At 34.3% G+C, this 21666-nt stretch overlaps 3 protein-coding genes and 1 long non-coding RNA gene across 5 annotated transcripts in view; 2 read left to right on the plus strand and 2 right to left on the minus strand.

Annotated features, from left to right (window-relative positions):
• The window catches only part of LOC101886704 (zinc finger protein), an 846922-nt gene that overhangs the window by 660128 nt on the left and 165128 nt on the right, over positions 1 to 21666 (plus strand). The gene's annotated exons all lie outside the window — the stretch shown is intronic.
• LOC147844817 (uncharacterized) overlaps positions 1 to 21666 on the minus strand; it is a 532816-nt gene that overhangs the window by 181282 nt on the left and 329868 nt on the right. The gene's annotated exons all lie outside the window — the stretch shown is intronic.
• LOC137489479 (NACHT, LRR and PYD domains-containing protein 3-like) overlaps positions 1 to 21666 on the minus strand; it is a 275187-nt gene that overhangs the window by 114913 nt on the left and 138608 nt on the right. The gene's annotated exons all lie outside the window — the stretch shown is intronic.
• Positions 7154 to 21666, plus strand: part of LOC108184002 (uncharacterized) — a 43620-nt gene continuing 29107 nt past the window's right edge. The window contains exons 1-5 of the mRNA NM_001444865.1: positions 7154 to 7195; positions 8363 to 8500; positions 10015 to 10126; positions 10879 to 10986; positions 12701 to 12805. Coding sequence (NP_001431794.1) covers positions 10083 to 10126; positions 10879 to 10986; positions 12701 to 12805 — 257 coding nt within the window. The 5' untranslated portion in view covers positions 7154 to 7195; positions 8363 to 8500; positions 10015 to 10082. The remainder of the gene's footprint in view (positions 7196 to 8362; positions 8501 to 10014; positions 10127 to 10878; positions 10987 to 12700; positions 12806 to 21666) is intronic.

Consider the following 21666-nt stretch of genomic DNA (forward strand, 5'->3'; position numbering starts at 1 on the left):
CTAATTTTAGAATAACAATGTGGTGGCGCTGAGGGTAGAACGTTTGCCTCACAGTGAGAAAGTCGTTGGCTTGAGCCTCAGCTAGGTCAGGTGGCATTTCTGTGTGGAGTTTGCATGTTCTCCCTGTGTTTGTGTGGGTGTCCTCCGGGTGCTCTGGTTTCCTCCACAAATCCAAAGACATGTGGTACAGGTAAATTGAGTAGGCTCAAACATATATATATATATATATATATATATATATATATATATATATATATATATATATGTGTGTGTGTGTGTGTGTGTGTGTGTGTGTGTGTGTGTGTGTGTGTGTTTGGATGTTTCCCAGTGATGCATTGCAGCTGGAAGGGCATCTGTTGTGTAAAACATGGATGGTGCTGGATAAGCTCTTGGGTTAATCCATTGTAGCAACTCCAGACTAATAAAGGGACTAAGCTGAAAAGAAAATTAATGAATTTAGTCGGAATTTAAAGGTTTTTGCATCTGATTTCAATATTTTTTTTTTGTTTTTTGGCATTATAAGCTAAGCTTATTGTGCTGTAGGCTTTTGCTTCTACATTTTACCAACAGTAAACTGGAGCATTATTGAACAAAGAAACATACAAAAGAACCCTTCCTTTTCATTGATACAACCTTTTTGCAAAAATCTCCAAAAATGAGCTCTCTACACTTTTGAGCGAACTCTGTTCATTTTCCTGGTGTGAAGCTGATTCTGTTAAATTGCTCCCTGTTAGCAAAGTACAGCTCTGCAATTGCAGCGAGCTGGGCCACTGCATTTTGAGAGACACCTTCTCTCTAGAACACTCTGGTCATGGTTGCTCCACGTCTTGTCAGCTTCAAAAGCCTTTTGTAGCATGTATGACATCACAAACATTATTAGCTGAAAAACAATTTAAAACAATTAATACCTTCATGACCAAATAATTACAATGCAACGACCTATCGTAAGCCTAATGAGCACATAAAATTATAGAAATAAGTATCAAATGCACATTTGTTTGTGTGTGTGCACTCTTAAAAAAAAAGGTTCCTTGAGGTTCTATATAGAACCTTGGGGTTCTATACTTGGCCAGTAGAACCTTTTACCCAAAAAATGGTTCCATTTAGAACCCTTTTACTGCAAAGAACCTTTTTGATTAAAACGGTTCTATAATTTTTGAATCATAACATAATTATTTAGTAAAGATTATGAAATAATTATAAGTTATAACACAGAGAGACAAAGCTTTTTGAGTCAAAACCTAATAAAATGAATGCTGTCGTCAAAAACTTAATCAGTGTACAGTATGATGGGATTTTTTTATGCAGGTTTGTACAATAGCATATAACTTATAGGCCTAGTTTATGTTTAACATTTTTGACAAATTATTTTGTGAAATAAATAAAATAACCAATTTATTTAGACTGTGCAGTAACATGTTGTTATGGTTAAATAATTTATTTGAAACTAATAATCATAAAAAAGCCCTCTGGTGACGTCAGTCATTGACAAGGACATCGTCATGGACAGGTGGTGAAGAGCCTCGAGAGAAGGTTAATTTTTCGAAAGGAGAAGTCCACTATTTCAGCTTCATCATTCAGGTATGTTAGTACATTTAATATATATAGTGAAATATTTTGTATTATGAAGTAAGGTTTCTATTTGATAGAAAATCCCTCGTGTTATATGGTGATACAGATTGAATGGGGGCAACTTTAGCGTTAATATGGATAAACACTGTGCTTGCGATGACCTCGGTCGTCACCCTTCGGTTCAGAAATCTGTTAAGTTGAATTTGTTCTGCTTTTTATTCGAAATAAGTTTCAATATCGCTATACTTGTTTGTCAGTACTAATTAAATTACCGATAACAGTACACAGCTGTGTTATTTGAAGGCGAGCTTCGAGAGAGCGTGAATGAAGCATTATGTGCATGTTACTTTAAAATTAACTAAATTTGTGCCGATTTCATTGTGTTTTTCGTGTTGTTTTTAGCTCCAACTTTGAACAAACGCTCACTTTTAGCTTGGTTCGTGTGTGTTTTATCAGTGATTGAGCTAAACTCTTCAAAGAAGTGGACATTACTGCCCGCTTTTGAGACGTTCCCGCTAGTCTGCATAAAACCGCAAGATAGCAGTGCACCGCTCGTGCACGCACAGGCAGATTCGTGCCCGAGTCTGTGCACGCGCGGGAGGCCAGTCACGGTGGCAAGTTCTCCCTATGGCCAGTCCGCCCCTAAATATTATTGAAACCTTTAAAAAGCCAAACATATTTTAACAATCCATAGATGAAAGATCAGGTCTTATTTATAAAAGACAAAAATGCAGACTAAATGTATTGTGAAATTTTATATATATATATATATATATATATATATATATATATATATATATATATATATATATATATATAGTGCAAAATAAGTTTAAAATAAATATTTTAATGTATATTTTATTTTTCTTCAAACAGCCTGGAAACTGAACTGCTTCATAAAACTTGTGCTTGGTATGTATCATTGTTTTAAAATCCAAACAAACTGTATTGTGGTCAGTAAAATGAAATAAATATTATAAAAGACTTCAAGATTGTATTTATCATTACAGAAAAGTGTCATGGGACCCATATTAAGTTTCCAAATTTGATCTGCTGCACACAAGTAGCTTTGAAGAAGAAGGATCCCAGCTTAAAGAAAAATATGTGTCACATCCATAATTGTTTGACATCATCTTCAAGCACACCTGGTAAAGTATTGTATTTTATAACATGCATAATTCACAATAATTGGTTGTTGTGTACTGAAAAAATATATTTATCAAAAAAATATTCTATTACTTACTACTGCTGTTTTAATACAGTGAGAATATTAAGGTCGTTGCTTAAAAAAAGTCCTGCAGAGAAGAAATATGTATTGAAAGGTGTAAATTTGCCTACAGGATTCCTTGTTGCAATGTCTTCAAAACAAATGTAAAAATGAAAGGATTTCAGTGGTGAGCTCATAATGGTGGGATCAAAAGGAAGTGAACTGGACTCTGAGGGACTTAACACAAGGCAAGTTCATTTCAATACATTTAATGTCAAGATTAATTCTGTGATTTAAATTCATATTTACACATTCTACAAATGCTGTCTTCCTACCTCAGATTGTGATGGACCTAGAATGCGACATCGTTTACGAATAAGTCAAGAACCAAATGAAACACACTATTTTCCAGAGTACAGATTATGGAGGGGTCTGCAAAACTAATGGAGAAGTTTCTTCTTCTTGGAGTGCCACAGCTTGTAAGTAACCAAACAATGTTACATTGTGTGCCAAATAGATATGAAAAATCTGTGTATATGACATTTTAAAGCTCATTTGGTAAAGCAATGCATTAGCAATGCCAAATGTGTTCCAGGTCTCACATATTAATAAATGTATAGAATAAACACAATCTACGTCCCTTTGGATAAAAGTATCTGCCAAATATGATGTATATTATTTGATAAACAATTATTTTGTTTTGTTCTTATTCTAATTTTATTGTTTTATTTAATGTTCATACTAAATTGAGGTCACTCAGAAATGTCAATTTCATTAAATTCTGTAACAAATGAGATGCAGATTAAACAGAAAATATATTACAGCTGTCTACACTGTATTTCTGTATTTTTGATGACTTTAAAGTACTTGTATTGCTGAAAATGTGTCACTTACACAAAGTAAACAAAATGTTTTAATTTAGGATGCTGCATATAAGGACTTAGTGAAGGACACAGAAACATCTTTAAAAGAAATGGCCCGATAGAAGGGAAGGAAAGAAGGAAGTACTCAGCATTGAAATATTGTTTTACAGAAATCCAAAGATCCTAACAGCTCTCCTGATTCCGTCAAGGCTTGAAGTGTCAGCATTACGATGGCCAACACTCGCTCACTATCCTTCTGCTCCCTCATTTATCAGAGGCACCACAGTAGAATGAATTAGCAATTACTCTTCACTTTCCAGCCTCAACCCAGCACTGGGAAACACCCATACACTCTCTCATACACCTGCACACATTCACTCACTGTGGCCAATTCACCAATATCGTACGCATGCCTTTGGACTGTGGGGCCAACCGGAGCACCCAGAGGAAACCCACACAAACACTGGGAGAACTTGCAAACTTTACACAGAAACACCAACTGACCCAGTCGGGACTCGAACCAGTGACCTTCTTGCTGTGATGTGACAGTTCTAATCAGTAAGCCACTGTGCCACCCATGGACAAAACTATTTACGTTATAAGAGAGGCCGGCAAACATGGACAAGCTACAGGTTGTGGAATGGCTGTTCTCAGTGTTTTGTCTTATCATTTTGCGGTGTTTTGTATGCCATTAAGCACTTTCTTCAATAACTTTCATTGAAAATTATGTATAAAAATAGATGTTGCCATGACCAATACATACATGTACCATCAACTTGTTGAAATTGTAGTGTTATTTAATAGATGTTTGCATGGGCGTGGTAGTGGGGGGGAAAGTGGACCTGACTACCCAGGGCCCCGTCTAGGGAGAGGGCCCTTTGAAATCCCACCAATTTTTTATTATTATTGTTTTTTGTAGCCTACTTCGAATTAATTGGCCCCTCCAATTGATGTCAATGTCATTATTTATTTCAAAATATATTGATAACACCCCCCCCCGAAATGGTTTAGTCCGCCTATAGACGGCAGCCGGCAGCAAACAAGTAACGCAGTGAGTCTAGAGCCTGATCATGCTGCGCAAAAAGTTCAAATCGGGCTTTCAAAAAAAGAAAGACAGGAAGGAAAAAGATAGGAGGCAGAATGAGGGGAAGCAGCTGATGACTGCTTTCTTTTCAAAAGGTGAACTGAGTTTGCTTGTTATGAAACTACATCTAATTAAAGTTAACATAGTCAACTCCAGACAGCTGCTGCTAATGCAGGGCTCGAAATTGTGACCATTTTGGTCGCATATAATGCTGATTTGTGTACAGTCATTACTAGGAAAACCGTAATATTTCAGCGCCCCTAAAGCGCCCCCTTGTGACAGAGAATGAATTTTTATTTCCAATAAATTTTTTCAGCTGTTTATGGTCAAATTATTGCAATTATCGATCCATGTGCAAATGTGAAAGAAGTTTATGTGCCTTTTAAAAATCTAAACTATTAAGTAATACTAATATAAGAAATTATATACTTGATTTATCCCTTTTAATGGTATGAAGGTTGAAATGCCATTGTATTAGATATTTTGTGTCTGTATACGTCTGCAAGATGTTTGTTAAAGATCTTTTGATCTGGAAAGCACCTGCTGTATACAAACGTCTGGCAGACGTCTGTATGATGTCAGTTTTACACACATTCTGAACCGCAAACATCTTAAAGATGTCTAATAGAAGTCTATTTCACATCTGATAGGAAACGTCTTGTAGATGTCTTGCAGATGTGAATGCAGACGTCAAATAGACATCTCTGAGATGTACGTGTGCTAATCAAAATCGGCCATTAAGAATCACGATCAGCGCATAACCAAAAAGAAAATGGGTGCTCCTAAATTTTTTGGGATGCTCCTAACTTTTTGAAGTTGGGAGCACCAGTGCTACCAAGTAAAAAAGTTAATTTCGAGCCCTGTAATGTATGTATGCTAATGTTAAATCTTTAGCTTAGTTTGTCAACCAGGCTGCTTGTTGCTGTAAGTAAATTATGGGCCAGGCCAGCTAAGGTTTCTGAGTGTACAGTTGTCTCGTGTTCTCCTGTTCAAAAATAAATGTTTTTAAATCAAAACTTGCATCAGTATCATGGATCAAAATGTAAGTACACAAACCCGATGTAGCCTACGGTTTAAAGGTATTTGAGCACAAGTAGGCCAAATGCATCAATTTGGTGGTGAATGAAAGAACCATTCATTATTTTAATCTGATTTGATTATAGATTAAAACACTTTGTGCATGTTTATATTCAAATCATTTAAAAAAATGTGTAGGGGGCCCACTGACATTGAGAGTGTACAGGGCCCAGAATTTGGTGCTACGCCCCTGGATGTTTGTGTATTGTTTCTATCTGCATTGTAATACATTTTTCTTTATTTTAGAGATGTTTGAAAGTTAAGTTTTGTATTTGTTCAATCAGTAAACAAGCTTACAAATGTTTATTAAAAAGTGAAATCATTAGAATTAGATTGTTGAATGCCATTAAGCTGTTAATTATGTTTACTAATTAAATAGTAAAAATGTATAATGTTTAGAGGTAGATCTTATACAAAGTACGCAGAGGTGCAATTTTAAATATTATTTAAAACTTATTTTGTGAAGTAAATTAAATGAATTTAAACAATTTGAATGTTCTGTGTTGGTTTTATTTTTTATTTAAGAATAAATAGCATTAATTCAATAATAAATAAAGAACCCTCAAATGGTTCTAAATAGAACCATGCAACTTGAATTCAAAGAACCATTTGGGGTTCTATTTAATGAACCCTTAAAATGGTTCTATTTAGAACCTTTTTGGGGTTCCATATATGAAGCGCTTGCTAGAACTATTTTTGGTTCTATATAGAACCGTTTCTTTTAAGAGTGAAAGAACCATTTGGGGTTCTATTTAATGAACCCTTAAAATGGTTCAATTTAGAACCTTTTTGGGGTACCATATAAGATGCGCTTGATAGAACCATTTTTTGGTTCTATATAGAACCGTTTCTTTTAAGAGTGTACTGTTTAAGTTAGACCAAGTGTGACCATTTTAACATCTGTGTATCACCAGACAAGATCTGGTCAATACATGGTGATTTAACAAACTACATGTTTGGATGGGATGTAAGGCTAAAATGTAGATGGTCAAAAATGAAGTGCTGATGTAACTGTGATTCATCCTGTATGTCACTGATGACCTTGTGGGTATTACAAACTAAATAATTAGAGAACGCACTCTGTTTCTGCATCTCTCTTTCTCTGCAGAAACTGTTGTTGATGTATAACTGTGTGATATTCTTTGCAAAGAATAAAACTTTAAAAGACACTTTGGGTAAGACTTTGTCTTTTTGACCACTGAGAGAGCCTCCTCAAAGAAAATTGCCACTACACTTATCTATTTGTGTGTCTGTGTTTCTCATCTGACTGCTTATTTCCTCATGTCTCAAACAGGATGTGACGTGTTTTCCTGAGGTGAAAGAATTTTCTGATCTGTTGTTCAGCTCAACAGTTCAGTGGAGGAACAGAAAGATCTGAAGCCATTATTTGAGGTAAGAGTTTGCACTTTCTTTACTTTATATCATCTATACGGTTGAGTTCTGCTGGAGACCTGCGCATAGAGGAACACATGGACATCAGACTGCTGATCAATCTGCACAGGAGACGCTGAAGAGGAGGAAGACAGATGATGGAGGAAAAGCTGAAATAAATCTATTATCAAGGGAAGTATTCAGACAGAATGATGAAGAGTTTAGGATGAAGATAAGAAAAGACGACATTTATATAACATTAAAATATTAGCGGAGACAAATAAACATGCGTCTGTGTGAGAAACCGAGAGGAGGAAGTGATGTGAACTAGACTGAGGTGAGGACACACTCGACTAAACTCAACACTGACATTAATATAGTTCAGGAACATGATTAATGTGGAGACTGTAGAGTTCTAGAGAACATGTTTAGATTAAGGACATATATGCAAGAGAGGAGGAAATGTATTAAATATGTAAATAATAATGGACATGAAGAGAAACTTAGAATATACATTAGGGATAAATGTTAATAGGGATACATTAGGGTACAAGGTATTCCACCACAGCAGAATGAATATGTTTTACACAGCGGATCCCCGTCCAGGCGCAACCCAGTACTAGGAAACACCCATACACAAACACATTCACACACAGACCTTCAGGGTAAATTAATTAAATCTGAATAAGTCAAAACTATAATAAAGATACAGACAGGGAGTATGAGACAGGAACACTGGGATATAAATGACTCAGGAAGACATCTGTATACAATCCAATGGTAAATCTGTGAAGGAAGAGAAATGGGGAATAATCGGAGTGAGGAAATGATCGTAACCGCTTCAGAATAGCACATACAGGACTAAACAAGACACTGTGTTTATAGTGAAGCACACACATGATTTATACTCACATTGTAACCAGCATGAAACATGTGCAGCATGTGATAACAGAATGTCAAGATTATCAATACAAAAGACAAATATTAAGAGAAGTATTTATTAGATATAATCTTACATTTACTCTGAAAATATAATAGAGTCAACATATGGAAGGTACAATAATATATGTCTGAAAGAATCTGGTCTGTTAGAAAGAATTTACAATTTTAACCGGATTTCTTTGTTTAATCAGCGATTTATTTCCCTTGAATTGATGGTGAGATTTTCCCCGTCTCTCTGCATGTTAGAATCAGCCAGTCCAGCAGGAGGCGGTAAAGCACATTATAGTTTGACAACCGCCAAAATACTGAAGAAGTTGACAAACCGAAAGCGTCAAAGAGCTCACATCGTGTTCCTGCTGCAAAAGAGCATCTGTACTTCTGCATGTGAGTTTAACACTTCTACATTACGCTGATTTGTGAAGATGATAAATGGGTTTATATGTGTATAAGCGTGATTTTTAGCACTGTCTGCTCTTGAAGCTCAAAGCCTAAAACACCGATTAAACACAGTCCAAACATGGTCATTTGAACAATATAATGGGTTATTTTCTATCTCTTAAAAGTGTTTGTGCTCTTCTGTATCAGGTTGACTCGAAAATTTCACATCATTTAGCACAAAATAAACTTAAAACAGTCAGGAAATCGAAAGTGAAAGCAGAGCTTTCGTTAACCGGAAGAGTGCGGATGATCCTTAAACTGCAATAACAGTCCCCATCATTTCTTCCTCAAGCAAATGTGTAAATATTAGATCTGTTCAGCAATTTTGTTAATTGCATTGGCATATTTATCTGATGTTTTCCCAGCTTGCAGTAGTCGATCAAAAAGCTATTTAGTTTCTTATGACTGTATGTACACTAGCAGTGGAATTTACTGCTATGTGAAGGGATGCCACCTGAAATCTTGCCTAGGGCGCCAAATTGGTTGGATAGAGGTAAAGTTGGTTTTATATTTACACATTCGTTCATTTAGCAGTCTATATATTGTTTACCATGTTACTTTAAATATTCGATTGGAATTAGCATGCAAGTATGACTTGAAAACAGCATTAACACTGTTTATTTGACTTTGAACATGTTGTACTTTGATAGTCATTGGCTGCTATTATGATTTCCCTATTTAGAATTTGCAATGAATACTTTTCTGAAATGATATTATTAAGGGGAATGTCTGAATATCAGAATATAAAACCAACTTTACCTCTATATTGGTTGGAGCCGGGCCTGCTGGTAACGTTTCAATACTAACTAACTATTAACTAAGCAAATAAATAAATAAAATAATAAGTTAATAGCTGTCTAAAGCAGAAGTTATCGTGACAGAAAAATACATATTAAATGATCAAATCTGAAATATCTGAGGTGTCAGATGAGACTGAGGTAAAGTTGGTTTTAAATTCGCACATTCGTTCAATGACAACTTGTGACACGCTCCCTATAGTGTTTACCATGATACTTTGAATATTTGGTATGAAATCAGATGTGAATATGATTCTAAAACAACCTTAGCACCATTTATTTGACTAAACTTATAGCTTATACGATTTCACAATTTAGCAAAGAATACTTCTTAGTCAAGGAGAAAGTCTGAATGTGTAAATATAAAACCAGCTTTACCTCAATACAGATCAGGGGTGAAACCAACTGCATTAATGTTAATCTTAATCATTATATATATATATATATATATATATATATATATATATATATATATATATATATCTGATGTGAAATGGCTGAAAGTCAGTTTGTGCTATCCCTCATCATGTGGTCTGTTTCAGTAAGGTGTTGTTAGTGTTCTCCCTCATCATGTAGTGTGTTTGAGTGCAGTGTTGTTAGTGAAGTGAGCATTGATTGCTATAAAGTGTGCTGTTCTTCATCTCAGTATATTGTCATCTTCAGGTGATGGTCAGCGGCTGACTGTTTCCTCAAAGCTCTGCTAATGTCTGCATTGGTGTTTTAGCTGCAGTATGGCAGAGGAGCGAGTAAAGGACTCTCTCTCAGAGAAACACAGGTATTGACTCTGTTTTTACACCATTATTTCAACACTTTCTCTGAAGAACAAAGACCAACAACAATGCACTTATTTGTGTTGCTATTGCCTGATCACATGATGGACAAAGCTTCAGTTTACAGCTTCAGCAAATGTGTTTAGATCATTCTAGAGTACAGACAGCTTTACCAGAGCTCAATGTGTGTTAATGTGTAGGGCCAGACGGAATCTGCAAGCGTTTTTTGCTATTTCTGCTGAGAATTTTGGTAAAAAATCTGTGGATTTCTGCAGAATGATTTTGGGAGTATAATGACTAAAACTTTAATATGTGAAATAAAAAAATATCTTTTAAACTTTTATTTAATGTTCAAAATGCAAATCCAATAAGATTCACTTTATTTGGTAAACAAAGCAAGTGTCTCGTATAATATCTCTACTAAAAGACTGAAAATATGACTGTACAAACTGCATTGTGCATAAATCAGATGAACATTTTCATATTAGTCAATAATATTACTTTAATTAATAAAAAACTGAATAATTACAGATTTACACACATTTACTCAAGTAAATATACAGAATTAATAATTCTGCGTGCACAGATTCCGTGTGGGCCTAGTCATGTGTCTGTTTACCCATGATATCTGTGTAGCAGACCTGAGCAGACAGACTTTCAGCCAACAATTAGTTTGTGCTGAATTAAACTACACAAACTCATTAAACTCTTAAAGTTTGTCCTGCAGTTTATTCCTCTGGTGTGTTTGTGTGTTCAGTGTGAGATCAGGATCATGTGTGTCCAGCTCTGTGTCTCTGAAGAGTGACCGGTCTAAAGAAGAACATCTACCAAACTTCAGAGAGAAAACACCACCATCTGCACAAAGGTATGAATGATTTATTTTATTTTTTAATCACGTGTCAGTCACTCTTCTAAAATCACATTTTTTTAACAATAAATAAAGTACCACAAATTCATAAAACTATTATTATCACCCCTTAGACCAGGGATGGGCAAACTTGATCCTCGAGGGCTGGTGTCCCTGCAGAGTTTTGTTTCAAAACTAGTCAAACACACCTGAACAAACTAATCAGTGTCTTCAAGATCACTTGAACTCTATAGGGAGGTCTGTTTGAATAGGGTTGGAGCTAAACTATGCAGGACACTGGCCCTTCTGGATCAAGTTTGCCCTAACCTGCCTTAGACAGTTTGTAAGGTAAATAATATAGATTTTTTTATGCTAATGCATTAGCCTAATGAAACTGATCTTACACTAAAACCCCCGTTAACCAGGTTTCGAACTATTTATAGACCTATTTAAGACCTTTTTAATATAGACTAATATTAATATAATGACAAATGGCACCAAAACTTCAATTGTTGCTTTATTAAACTATAAAGAAAAATAAAACAAAATACAAGCAAACTTTATTGTTATTTTTAGACATCTAAACCGTGAACATTAATTTCTAGTTCATAAGAAATAACCTTCTTGAAATACACAAGTGGCTCTGGTAGTGCAGCTCATCCTGGATGGCACTTGATGTGAACTGTGAATTATATCGATCCTACCATCAATAACATTATGCTGCCTGCAACATCTTCCAGCATGACTGGTGTGATGTGAGGTGGCATTTCTGATGCAGATGCAGCGTTTGCCAGAGGTAGCCTGACTACCATTAGGTACCGAGATGAGATCCACATACCCTTTGTAAGACCATATACCTGTGCTGTCGGGCTCCTCCTAAAGCAAGACAACACTAGACTTCATGTGGATGGAGTGTTATCGGTTCTTGCAAGACTAAAGCATTGATTCAATGGACTGGCCTGCTTGTACCCGAGACTCTGAATTTAATTGAGCACATCTGGGACATCAAATCTCGTTCCATCCACCAAAGCCACTTTGAACCACAGACTGTGCAGGATTTGGCAGATGCTTTAGTCCAGGTCTGGGAGGAGATCCCTCAGGAGATCATCCACCACCTAATCAGGAGGATGCCCAGAAATTGTAGGCATGTGGAGGCCACGCACTCTACTGAGCCCCAAGGACACTGCATCAAAGTTAGATCAGCCTGTAGTGTGTTTTTCCTCTTCAATTTTGAGTGTGAATCCAAATCCAGACCTCAATGGGTTAAGAAATAGGATTTACATTGATAATTTTTATGCGATTTTGTTTTCAGCGCATTCAGCTATGTAAAGAACAAAGTATTTAATAAGAATAATTCATTCCTTCAGACCTAGGATGTTATTTTAGTGAGCAATGTATTACTGCAATGACAAAAGACGTACTTTTTTGTTTGTTAAACTATAGAACAAATAAAAACACACAGGCTTTTTTAGTTATAATTTTTTTGACATCCAAAAAGTAAAATTCGGCATGATTAGGGACATTTATGAGCAAATAATAAACATTAAGAGTTGTACAAGTAATGCTTCTTTAACTACAGTGAACACTTAAACTAATCTAACACACATTCAGCTGCTATAGGAAGAGGCAACACAAGTGAAGAATAAAGGTTTAACCTTAGCTTATTGAGCTCACAGGAAATTATGAATGATTGCAGCAGATTATGATACTCCTTTTCCTCTGGTGTGTTCAGTGTGAGATCAGGATCATGTGTGTCCAGCTCTGTGTCTCTGAAGAGTGACTGGTCTAAAAGGGATCCACCAAATTTCAGAGAGAAAACACCATCATCTGCCAAAAGGTATTTTGTGTTTTACATTATTGCTCACACATGGACCATTTTGAATATTTTATATGAACCAACAATTCAGTAAAGAGAGTCATTCCTGAATGAATCAGTTGTTTGAGTAAATCAAATGAATCAATGACTTTGGCGACTCATTTACAGACTCCTGTGGGCAGATTTAGTTTCTTATGCAGAGAATCTTTCAGTAAATTATAATATATATATATACAAAAGTTCTGCCTGGTTCTTAAATCTGATTGGCTGATAGCCGTGTGAAATTCTGCAATAACAGCACTGGTCCAGCTTCACCCTTCTGTATTACTCCACCCACATACAGTAACAAGCAGAGGACCATCTACAGTGCTGATAAAGCTGATCAAATCAGTATTAAACTGGTAAGCATACCTGCCAACACTCCCAATTTTCAGACCAATCTCCCGCAACCCTCCCGTTTGTTTTTCTACCAGAAAACTCCTGTAATTTCACCCCACTCTGGTACAGTCTGTAACACCCCCAGGTCTTTAACTTTGGTACAGTATCCGATCGCAGCGGCCACACAAAACCCGGTGCATGATACAGTTACTAACACCACAGTATGGTTACTTTCCTATCCCAGTTCTCAACAGTGTTATTCAGAGACCTCAACTCAACCCTGTTGTATAAACGCAATATCACACTCACAACAGTGTGATATGGCTGTAAATCAGCACTGGTGGACACTAACGCACGCCTTCCACTAGTGCTGATATACAGCCATATCACACTGCTATGAGTGTAAAATCGCTTATATATATATATATATATATATATATATATATATATATATATATATATATATATATATATATATATATATATATATATATATATATATGTATATATATACACAGATGAAGTCAGACTTATTAGCCCCCCTAAATTATTAGGACCCCTGCTAATTTTTTCCCCCAATGTCTGTTTAACAGAGGGAAGATTGCTTCAGCACATTTCTAATCATAATAGTTTTAATTACTCATTTCTAATCACTGATCTATTTTATCTTTGCCATGATGACAGTAGGGCGAAGCAGTGGCGCAGTAGGTAGTGCTGTCACCTCACAGCAAGAAGGTCGCTGGGTCGCTGGTTTAAGCCTCGGCTCAGTTGGCGTTTCTGTGTGGAGTTTGCAGGTTCTCCCTGCGTTCTCGTGGCTTTCCTTCGGGTGCTCCGGTTTCCCCCACAGTCCAAAGACATGCGGTGCAGGTGAATTGGGTAGGCTAAATTGTCCGTAGTGTTTAATGTGTGTGAATGTGTGTGTGGATGTTTTCCGAAAATAGGTTGCGGCTGAAAGGGCATCCGCTGCGTAAAAAACTTGCTGGATAAGTTGGCGGTTCATTCCGCTGTGGCAACCCCAGAGTAATAAAGGGACTAAGCCGACAAGAAAATGAATGAATGAATGAAAGAATGATGACATTAAATAATATTAGACTAGATATTTTTCAAGACACTTCTGTACAGCTTAAAATGACATTTAAAGGCTGAACTGGGTTTATTAGGTTAACTAGGCAGGTTAGGAGTTAGTAGGCCCACACGGAATCTGCGCCACGCAGATTTCTGCATATTTTTAGCCCATCATTATTTCTGTTTATTTACTTGAGTTAATGTGTATATCTAAATTTATTCAGTTTTTATACTGTAATTTATTACTTTTTATTTCATATATTAAGGTTTTAGTTATGATACTCTGATGGATACTCCCAAAATAATTTCGCAGAAATCTGCAGATTTTTACCAAAATTCTCAGCAGAAATAGCAGAAAACGTCCGCAGATTCCGTCTGGCCCTGGTAATTAGGCAAGTTATTGTATAATGATGGTTTGTTCTGTTAACTATTGAAAAAAAAAATGCTTAAAGGGGCTAATAATTTTGTCCCGAAAATGTTTTTTAAAAAATTAATAACTGACTTCATTGCATTTCATTAAAAGAAATAAGACTTTCTCTAAAAAAAAAAATATTATCAGACATACAGTGAAAATTTCCTTGCTCTGTTAAAAATCATTTGGGAAATATTTAAAATAGAAAAAAAAATCAAAGGGGGCTAATAATTCTGACTTCAACTGTATATATATATATATATATATATATATATATATATATATATATATATATATATATATATATATATATATAGTGATGCTGCGATTGATTGGCCGCTGATCACAATATTGGCTAAAAATAGCTTGATCAGCTAACCCCAAAAGTGCTGATCAAAAAAGCCAATCACTTGTCGTAAATTACTCACACGACTTTTTCAGATAAACAACAGCAGAGCGGAGCTTACCAGTTGCAACATGAGTTCCCCCGTCTTTTTTAAAGTGTCCAATAAAGGCATAAAGCACTGCCATGCTTCTTGCTGATTAGGTTCACATGATATTGACTTTCCTACAGTGCAGTGACTAGTATGCCCCATAGGTGGCAGCACAACAGCTGGCAAAAAGCAGGCCAAAAATAATACAAAATAAAATAAATTAAATACATTACTATCTTTCTATTTAGCGCTCAGACACTGCTAGTACTTATTCATTAAATAGTACTTATATAGTTTTTATTTATTTATTAGATACTAGTACTTAATCATTAAGTATAGTACTTATTAAATATATAGTTTTATTTATTAGATACTAGTACTTATTCATTAAGTATAGTACTTATTAAATATATAGTTTTTATCTATTAGATACTAGTACTTATTCATTAAGTAGTACTTATTAATATATAGTTTTTATTTATTAGATACTAGTACTAATTTTAGTAGTGACAAGTAACTATTCTGTTGTTAATAGTTAAAATTTTTTTCCATTGATTTCTATGGGATCTGTCATTGAGATATCAACTGTTCAGTTTTGACTAGTATGTATTCCAACTGGGACTAGTACATATTTTATGTACTGCTAGTTATTCATTAACTACTGGTAATTAATAATTAGATACAAGTACCTAATTAATAGATACTGGTGCTCAAGTATTAGATACTAGTACTTATTCATTAGGCACTAGTACTTAATCATTAGATATTAGTATCTATTTTATGCACTAGTACTTATATGTCAATCATACTAAAAACTAAAATAATCTGTGACAGAAGTTCACTCAAAAGTAACAGTTCTTTCTGCCTTTAATTACTAACACTCCCATCATTGATACTACTTTCAGAACAAAAATGTAGATATTTTACCATATGAAAATGCAATGAAATTATGAAAACTGTGAAATTAAAGCAATAGTGCAGAGATCTGGTCCCCGCGTCAGGTCAGGGTGCACTAGTAGCCTTTAAAACGCACACGTGGAGCCACACTAAACTCACACAGGAAAGGACATTCATTTCATTCGTTTTATTTACTAATTCTTTCAATACAGCTCTCTTGATTTCTAAAGGGGAAAAATTGCAAAAGAAATTTGTCTTTAAATTAGTTTTAGCAAAGACGCAACTACATTTTCACATTTGTTTTTCAGTTAGGGATTAGGTCTAGAGTAACCTAATAAAAATGTTTTGTTGGACACTGCACACTAGTCTACACTATAATCAATATTATAATTTATTATATTCATTATTATTAAAACGAAACAATACAATTGATAATGTTGTGGAAAGTTGCGCTGGATCTCGACAAACATCTTCTAAGTTTCAAAAAAGAGGCTGAGGTCTTCGAAGTTCTCAAGTTGAAGCAGTTTATTGTTACAGCAGAGTTGGTCGATCGATCTCTCTCCTACCAATGTTCAAAAACCCACAGTTTATATACAGTTTTTTCCCATAGTCATCCTGACATGTCGTATAGCATCACGCGATTTCCCGGCTCCAATAGTATCCTAGCTTTTTAATTAATGGCTGTATGTTTTTCTGTTTTTACATATCTTAAGGTCATATAGCATGTGCTTAAAATCATGTGTTTGCACATGATCATGTTGTTTCCATACTTTCTAAATGATTCTCCTTATGTATGCTATTTTGTCAAGGGTTGTTTTTGTCTTGGTCAGTACATACTTTTGTCTAAATGTATTGCATACGCTCTATCTGAATGTTCTCATTTAGGCACATGACGTGCTGTGCTTCAATTGTGAGGCCCTCAATTATAAGGCCCTGTATGCCTGTGTGTGTTTTCGTCAATTATAAGGCCCTGCATGTCTGTGTGTTATTCTCTGCATCACTTGAATGTATTTCTATATGTTTTAACAGTGTATTTCTATATTTTAATAGTGGCAGATTATATAGTGATAGCATAATAAAAGTTCCTCTATATGCATCAGAAATTCTCCTATAATAACAACCAAAACCCTTTTTAATGTTTGCTTTCATTTTGACATTGCTAACAATAAGAAACATCCCAGCAGCAGTCTCAAGTTAGGACACTTAAAAATGCCTTTTGAGTCTAAAGATGACCAGCCTGCGAAGTCAAGTTTACAGTGTCATAAATGAAATGTGTATAGTGTATGAGTGAAGGAAATTTGCCGCATCAACCTCTCATATGCACTGCGTATAGGCTGAATGCTAATCTTTAAAAATATATATTCAATACAAAACTTTATACATTTATGTTTTTTGAAATAAAACGGAAAGAAATCAGGAAAGAAAATATAATTTAAACCACTGGTCTGGCGCTGATACTTTATTGTTTGTAGCGAGAAGAGAAAAAAAAAAGCAGATGAAAACCTGCCTGGGGAGACGACATGGATTATCTGTTCTTCAAAAAAGATCGTAGACATGACATTGTGAAGGCGTTTATCATAACGCAGTTCGAATTTATGATCATTAATATTAACTAATATTTATTGCATATTATTAACTCTTCTCTATCTAGACTTGTTCTTGTCGGCACAATAGTTTTATTGTATGTGTAAATCCGATTATGAAGAATGATTTTGTTATATTTATATATATATATATATAATGATATTTATCTATTTATTTTTTTTAAGTAGAGAGAACATATTCACGGGCAAAAAAAGTTTCCTCCCGTACCACCAAGAAATAAAGTAGCCTACCTAAGTTAATTGACCTTTTACATAAAAATTAAGGAATAACTTATAACTTAATTAAATATTAATTAATAAAACATTCGTATAAACGTACATGTTTTTTTTTTTTAACTTTCATTAATAAAACAACACAAAACTGCTTAAAAATATTGTAGTTAAATATCAAATAACTTTAACTGCTTGAAACCGTATAATAATAATTAATTGTTACATATTTAAGTACTTAACAAATAGCCTGAATGGCACTTTACTAATCCGTAATAGTATAAATAGCAATAATTATAAGAAGTGCAAAAAGAGCCTGCTAGTGACAATATAAGTCAGATGTTTAAAAAACCAGCGTAGGTTCTGTCCATCTTTTGTTTTCTATTCATATTTTAAATTCTTTGGCAGAAAAACTAACATGTTGACTTTGTCCAGTTTAAGTGAAGACCTAAGTGGGATTATAATAGCCGCTTTTCCACTATCGTGCTGAATCGTTCTTTAAACAGAACTGTTCCATTCCGTGCCAAACCGGGCCAGACAGCACGGATACGGTTTCATTTTCCACTGTCGTGCTGCGACAAAGCTCTTTAAAACATTACACAAAACGCATCAGTAGTTGCCTTGGTAACGCAATGTAAACGGCTCCCTTTGTTCAATTAAAGTTAAATAAGAGCCGAAACTATTTATTTATTTATTTTTCATAAAAGCAAAAGCATGTGACTAAACACTGTTATGCCGCTCTATCAAATAGGGGTGCTAAATGTGCACCCTTATTTATTTATATGTTGCGCAGCTCTGGCTAAATTTTATTTGGAGGGAAAATTACCAAAATGTAACGTGATGATTAAAAATAATTGGAGGGGAAATAAATAATATTTAAAATCTCTGAACATAACAGAAAAAAAACAATGATAAGACAACAATAATAGTGCATTTGCATTATAGTGGCAAAAATATCGTTTTGGACAGGCCTTGTCAAAGGTGAGCGGGCACTTTCACTAATAAAAACAGCACATAAATTATTTCATTTTTAACAATTAATTAAATTACACTGCGTATTTATATCAAAAGTTGATAATGATATAAAATATACTACATTTTGATAGTAAAATGAAACCATTTAAGCGATGGCTGTTATTTGTTTTACTATTCAAACATTAAATAACGAATGCAGCAAGTGAAAAAAACGAATATGAAACAACACATATATTGCAGGATTTAAAGCATATAAAGCACTAAAATGCTGCTTTATTATCTTTTTATTTTGATCATTTTATTTTTATTTTTATAATTATTTTTGTCTTCATTATTAACTAACAAGCTGTAGGCGAATTATTGCTAGACGTTTTAGAAAATATTTGCGTAGCTATATTAAAGATCACCACAAAAAAAAACACAGAAACATGTTACATGCCTCATAAATGTCATATAACTTATGTATAACTGAATCATATAATTGCCTATAGCTGAAATGATGAAAATTGCTCATTTTGTTTTTATAAAACATTTGTCAAAACGTATTGATATTTTTTGAGTAAAAGCAATACTGACATTTAAGAATCCATATTCATTTAATTCATTCATTCTTTTGACTTGTTTATTAGTGCATATGCTATAATATAAATCATACAACAGTACCTTGGACAGTTACAGTGCCGCTCCGTAAAGCTTTCAAGCAATGTCTTTTGAACGGCCGACATTACAACACGAACACGCCGTCCTTCAGGTGGTCTCACCGGTATTAACAAGCTGTCCTGGCTTTGAATTAAAAAGTGCAATTATTTCCTCGTTGTTAAAAGAGTCTGCAAGTTCGTGTTCCATGGATATAATGATGTTGTTGTGGAATTTGGACATCGACGATGCAAAGCGTGATTTTATTCGCTTTATTCGATGCGCAGCAGGAAAAAAAAGTCAGCAGCACAAGTCGTTGGCATGTCTCTCCCGAATCAGAGCGAGTTTTGTGCTGTGAAATACAGCGCTGCGTGCAATAAACTCACATTCAGCAGGCGAAGTAGGTCTGTATTCAATGTAATGTAATGTAATGTAATGTAATGTGTATTTATATAGCGCATTTATTGTGTATCACTGTTAACCCTTACTGTAGATTATGGAGTAAATAACTGTAAAATTGCCAGTGTTTTGCTGTAATAAAAGGAAACAGTATTTTACTGTAAAAGGAGCAGGATTTGTATGAAATTTTGTAGTGCAAAGAATAAATTACAGTAATTTACTTTATGTACCCATTACAGATAGTTACTGTGATAATAAATGGTAAATTACTGCTCAACCATTATTACCCCATGTACTCTGATGCTTTATGTTGCTATATATATATATATATATATATATATATATATATATATATATATATATATATATATATATATATATATATATATATATATATATATATATATATACTGTTCGGTTTTGGTATGTGTATGGTCAGTATTGAGGAGAAAGTGAGACAATGCATTGATAAGCTAAATTTCTCTGCAGCCATCTCTGTGTTTTCTTTGGTTCCTTTTATGTTTTTAACATTGAGTATCAGGAGTCAACCAATGTCAATGTCAAAGATAATTAAAAGGTAAAGATATCGACAAGATGCATTTAAAGGCAAAGATATTCACACAAAGCAACCAAATTATCACAATCATTTTTATAACTTTGTTTACTTTTCTATAATTAATCTAATTGGCCTAGTTTAGCCTATAGTTAAGCTTTAAAATTGCAATTTAAGCTGAATATTAGTATTTTGCTAAATAACTAGTAAACGTGTTATTTAAAAAATATCTTAAACAGCACGTACATACATTTTTGCAGAGACTCAATGAATTTGTTTGGAAAACTTCAAATGAAATAGGTAAACGTGGCATTAACAGTATAGTATAAAGACTTTCCTAAATAAATGTATTAATCAGGTTATTGTTTTTTTTTTTTTTTTAATTATTACTACAGGTTTGGAACAACATGAGGATCAGATTATTTATTATTATTATTATTATTTATTTATTTATTTTTATTTATTTTTTTGCTTTGGATGAAGTTTTTATATTTTTTTTGTTTTTATTCAACGATATGTGCATGATTGTGATAAATGTAGGCAATTCCTTTGAAAATATGCTATGTACCAGGGGTGTCAAACTCCTGGAGGGCCGCAGCCCAGCAGAATTTAGTTCCAGCCCTGCTTCAACACACTACCTTTAGATTTAGTTTGATCAGGGGTGTTTAATTAGTATAACTGCACTGTTACTCTGTAGATTGTGCAGTAAATAACTGTAAAAAAAAACAATGATTTAGGCATCACCACACACTTCCACAGGCTGTCTGTCTTATTCTAAACACAAAGGTGTTAGAAAGAGTTTTCAGAAAATGCTGGCCCTTTAAGGGAGCCAGGTGTTTGATTTGTTTACTGCTGAGTGTGCTCTATTCTCTGTCCATCAATTCAGATGTAGAGTCTGATATGTATTAGGCTTTAAATAAGAATCTACAATGAGTAAGTAAAATGTGTTCAAATGTTTTTAAGGGTTTCTAAAATAAGTAATAGATAAATACATCTTGAACTGTGTACTTGAAAGCTACATTGTTAGCTAGTTAACCTCTCCTCATATAACTTCTTACATTACTTTTGTTTAAGTATATGTATTTATTGGATATTGCATACTGCCATAATGTACAGATGCTAACAGTTGTATGTATCTTTCTGGCAACTAAGCCAAAATTAAATTCCATCATCTCAGTAAGGTAACATGTGCACATCATCACAGGGAATCACAAAAACATGATACACATAGCCATCCACACACAAAAGCTCCACTGTCCGGTCCCAGGTTGTGAGTTTGTTGCTAAGCATTTTTCAGAGCTGTGTTTCCACCTATGAAT

Source organism: Danio rerio, chromosome 4 (genome assembly GCF_052040795.2).
Source record: "Danio rerio strain M-AB ecotype USA chromosome 4, GRCz13ab, whole genome shotgun sequence".
NCBI lineage: Eukaryota > Metazoa > Chordata > Actinopteri > Cypriniformes > Danionidae > Danio > Danio rerio.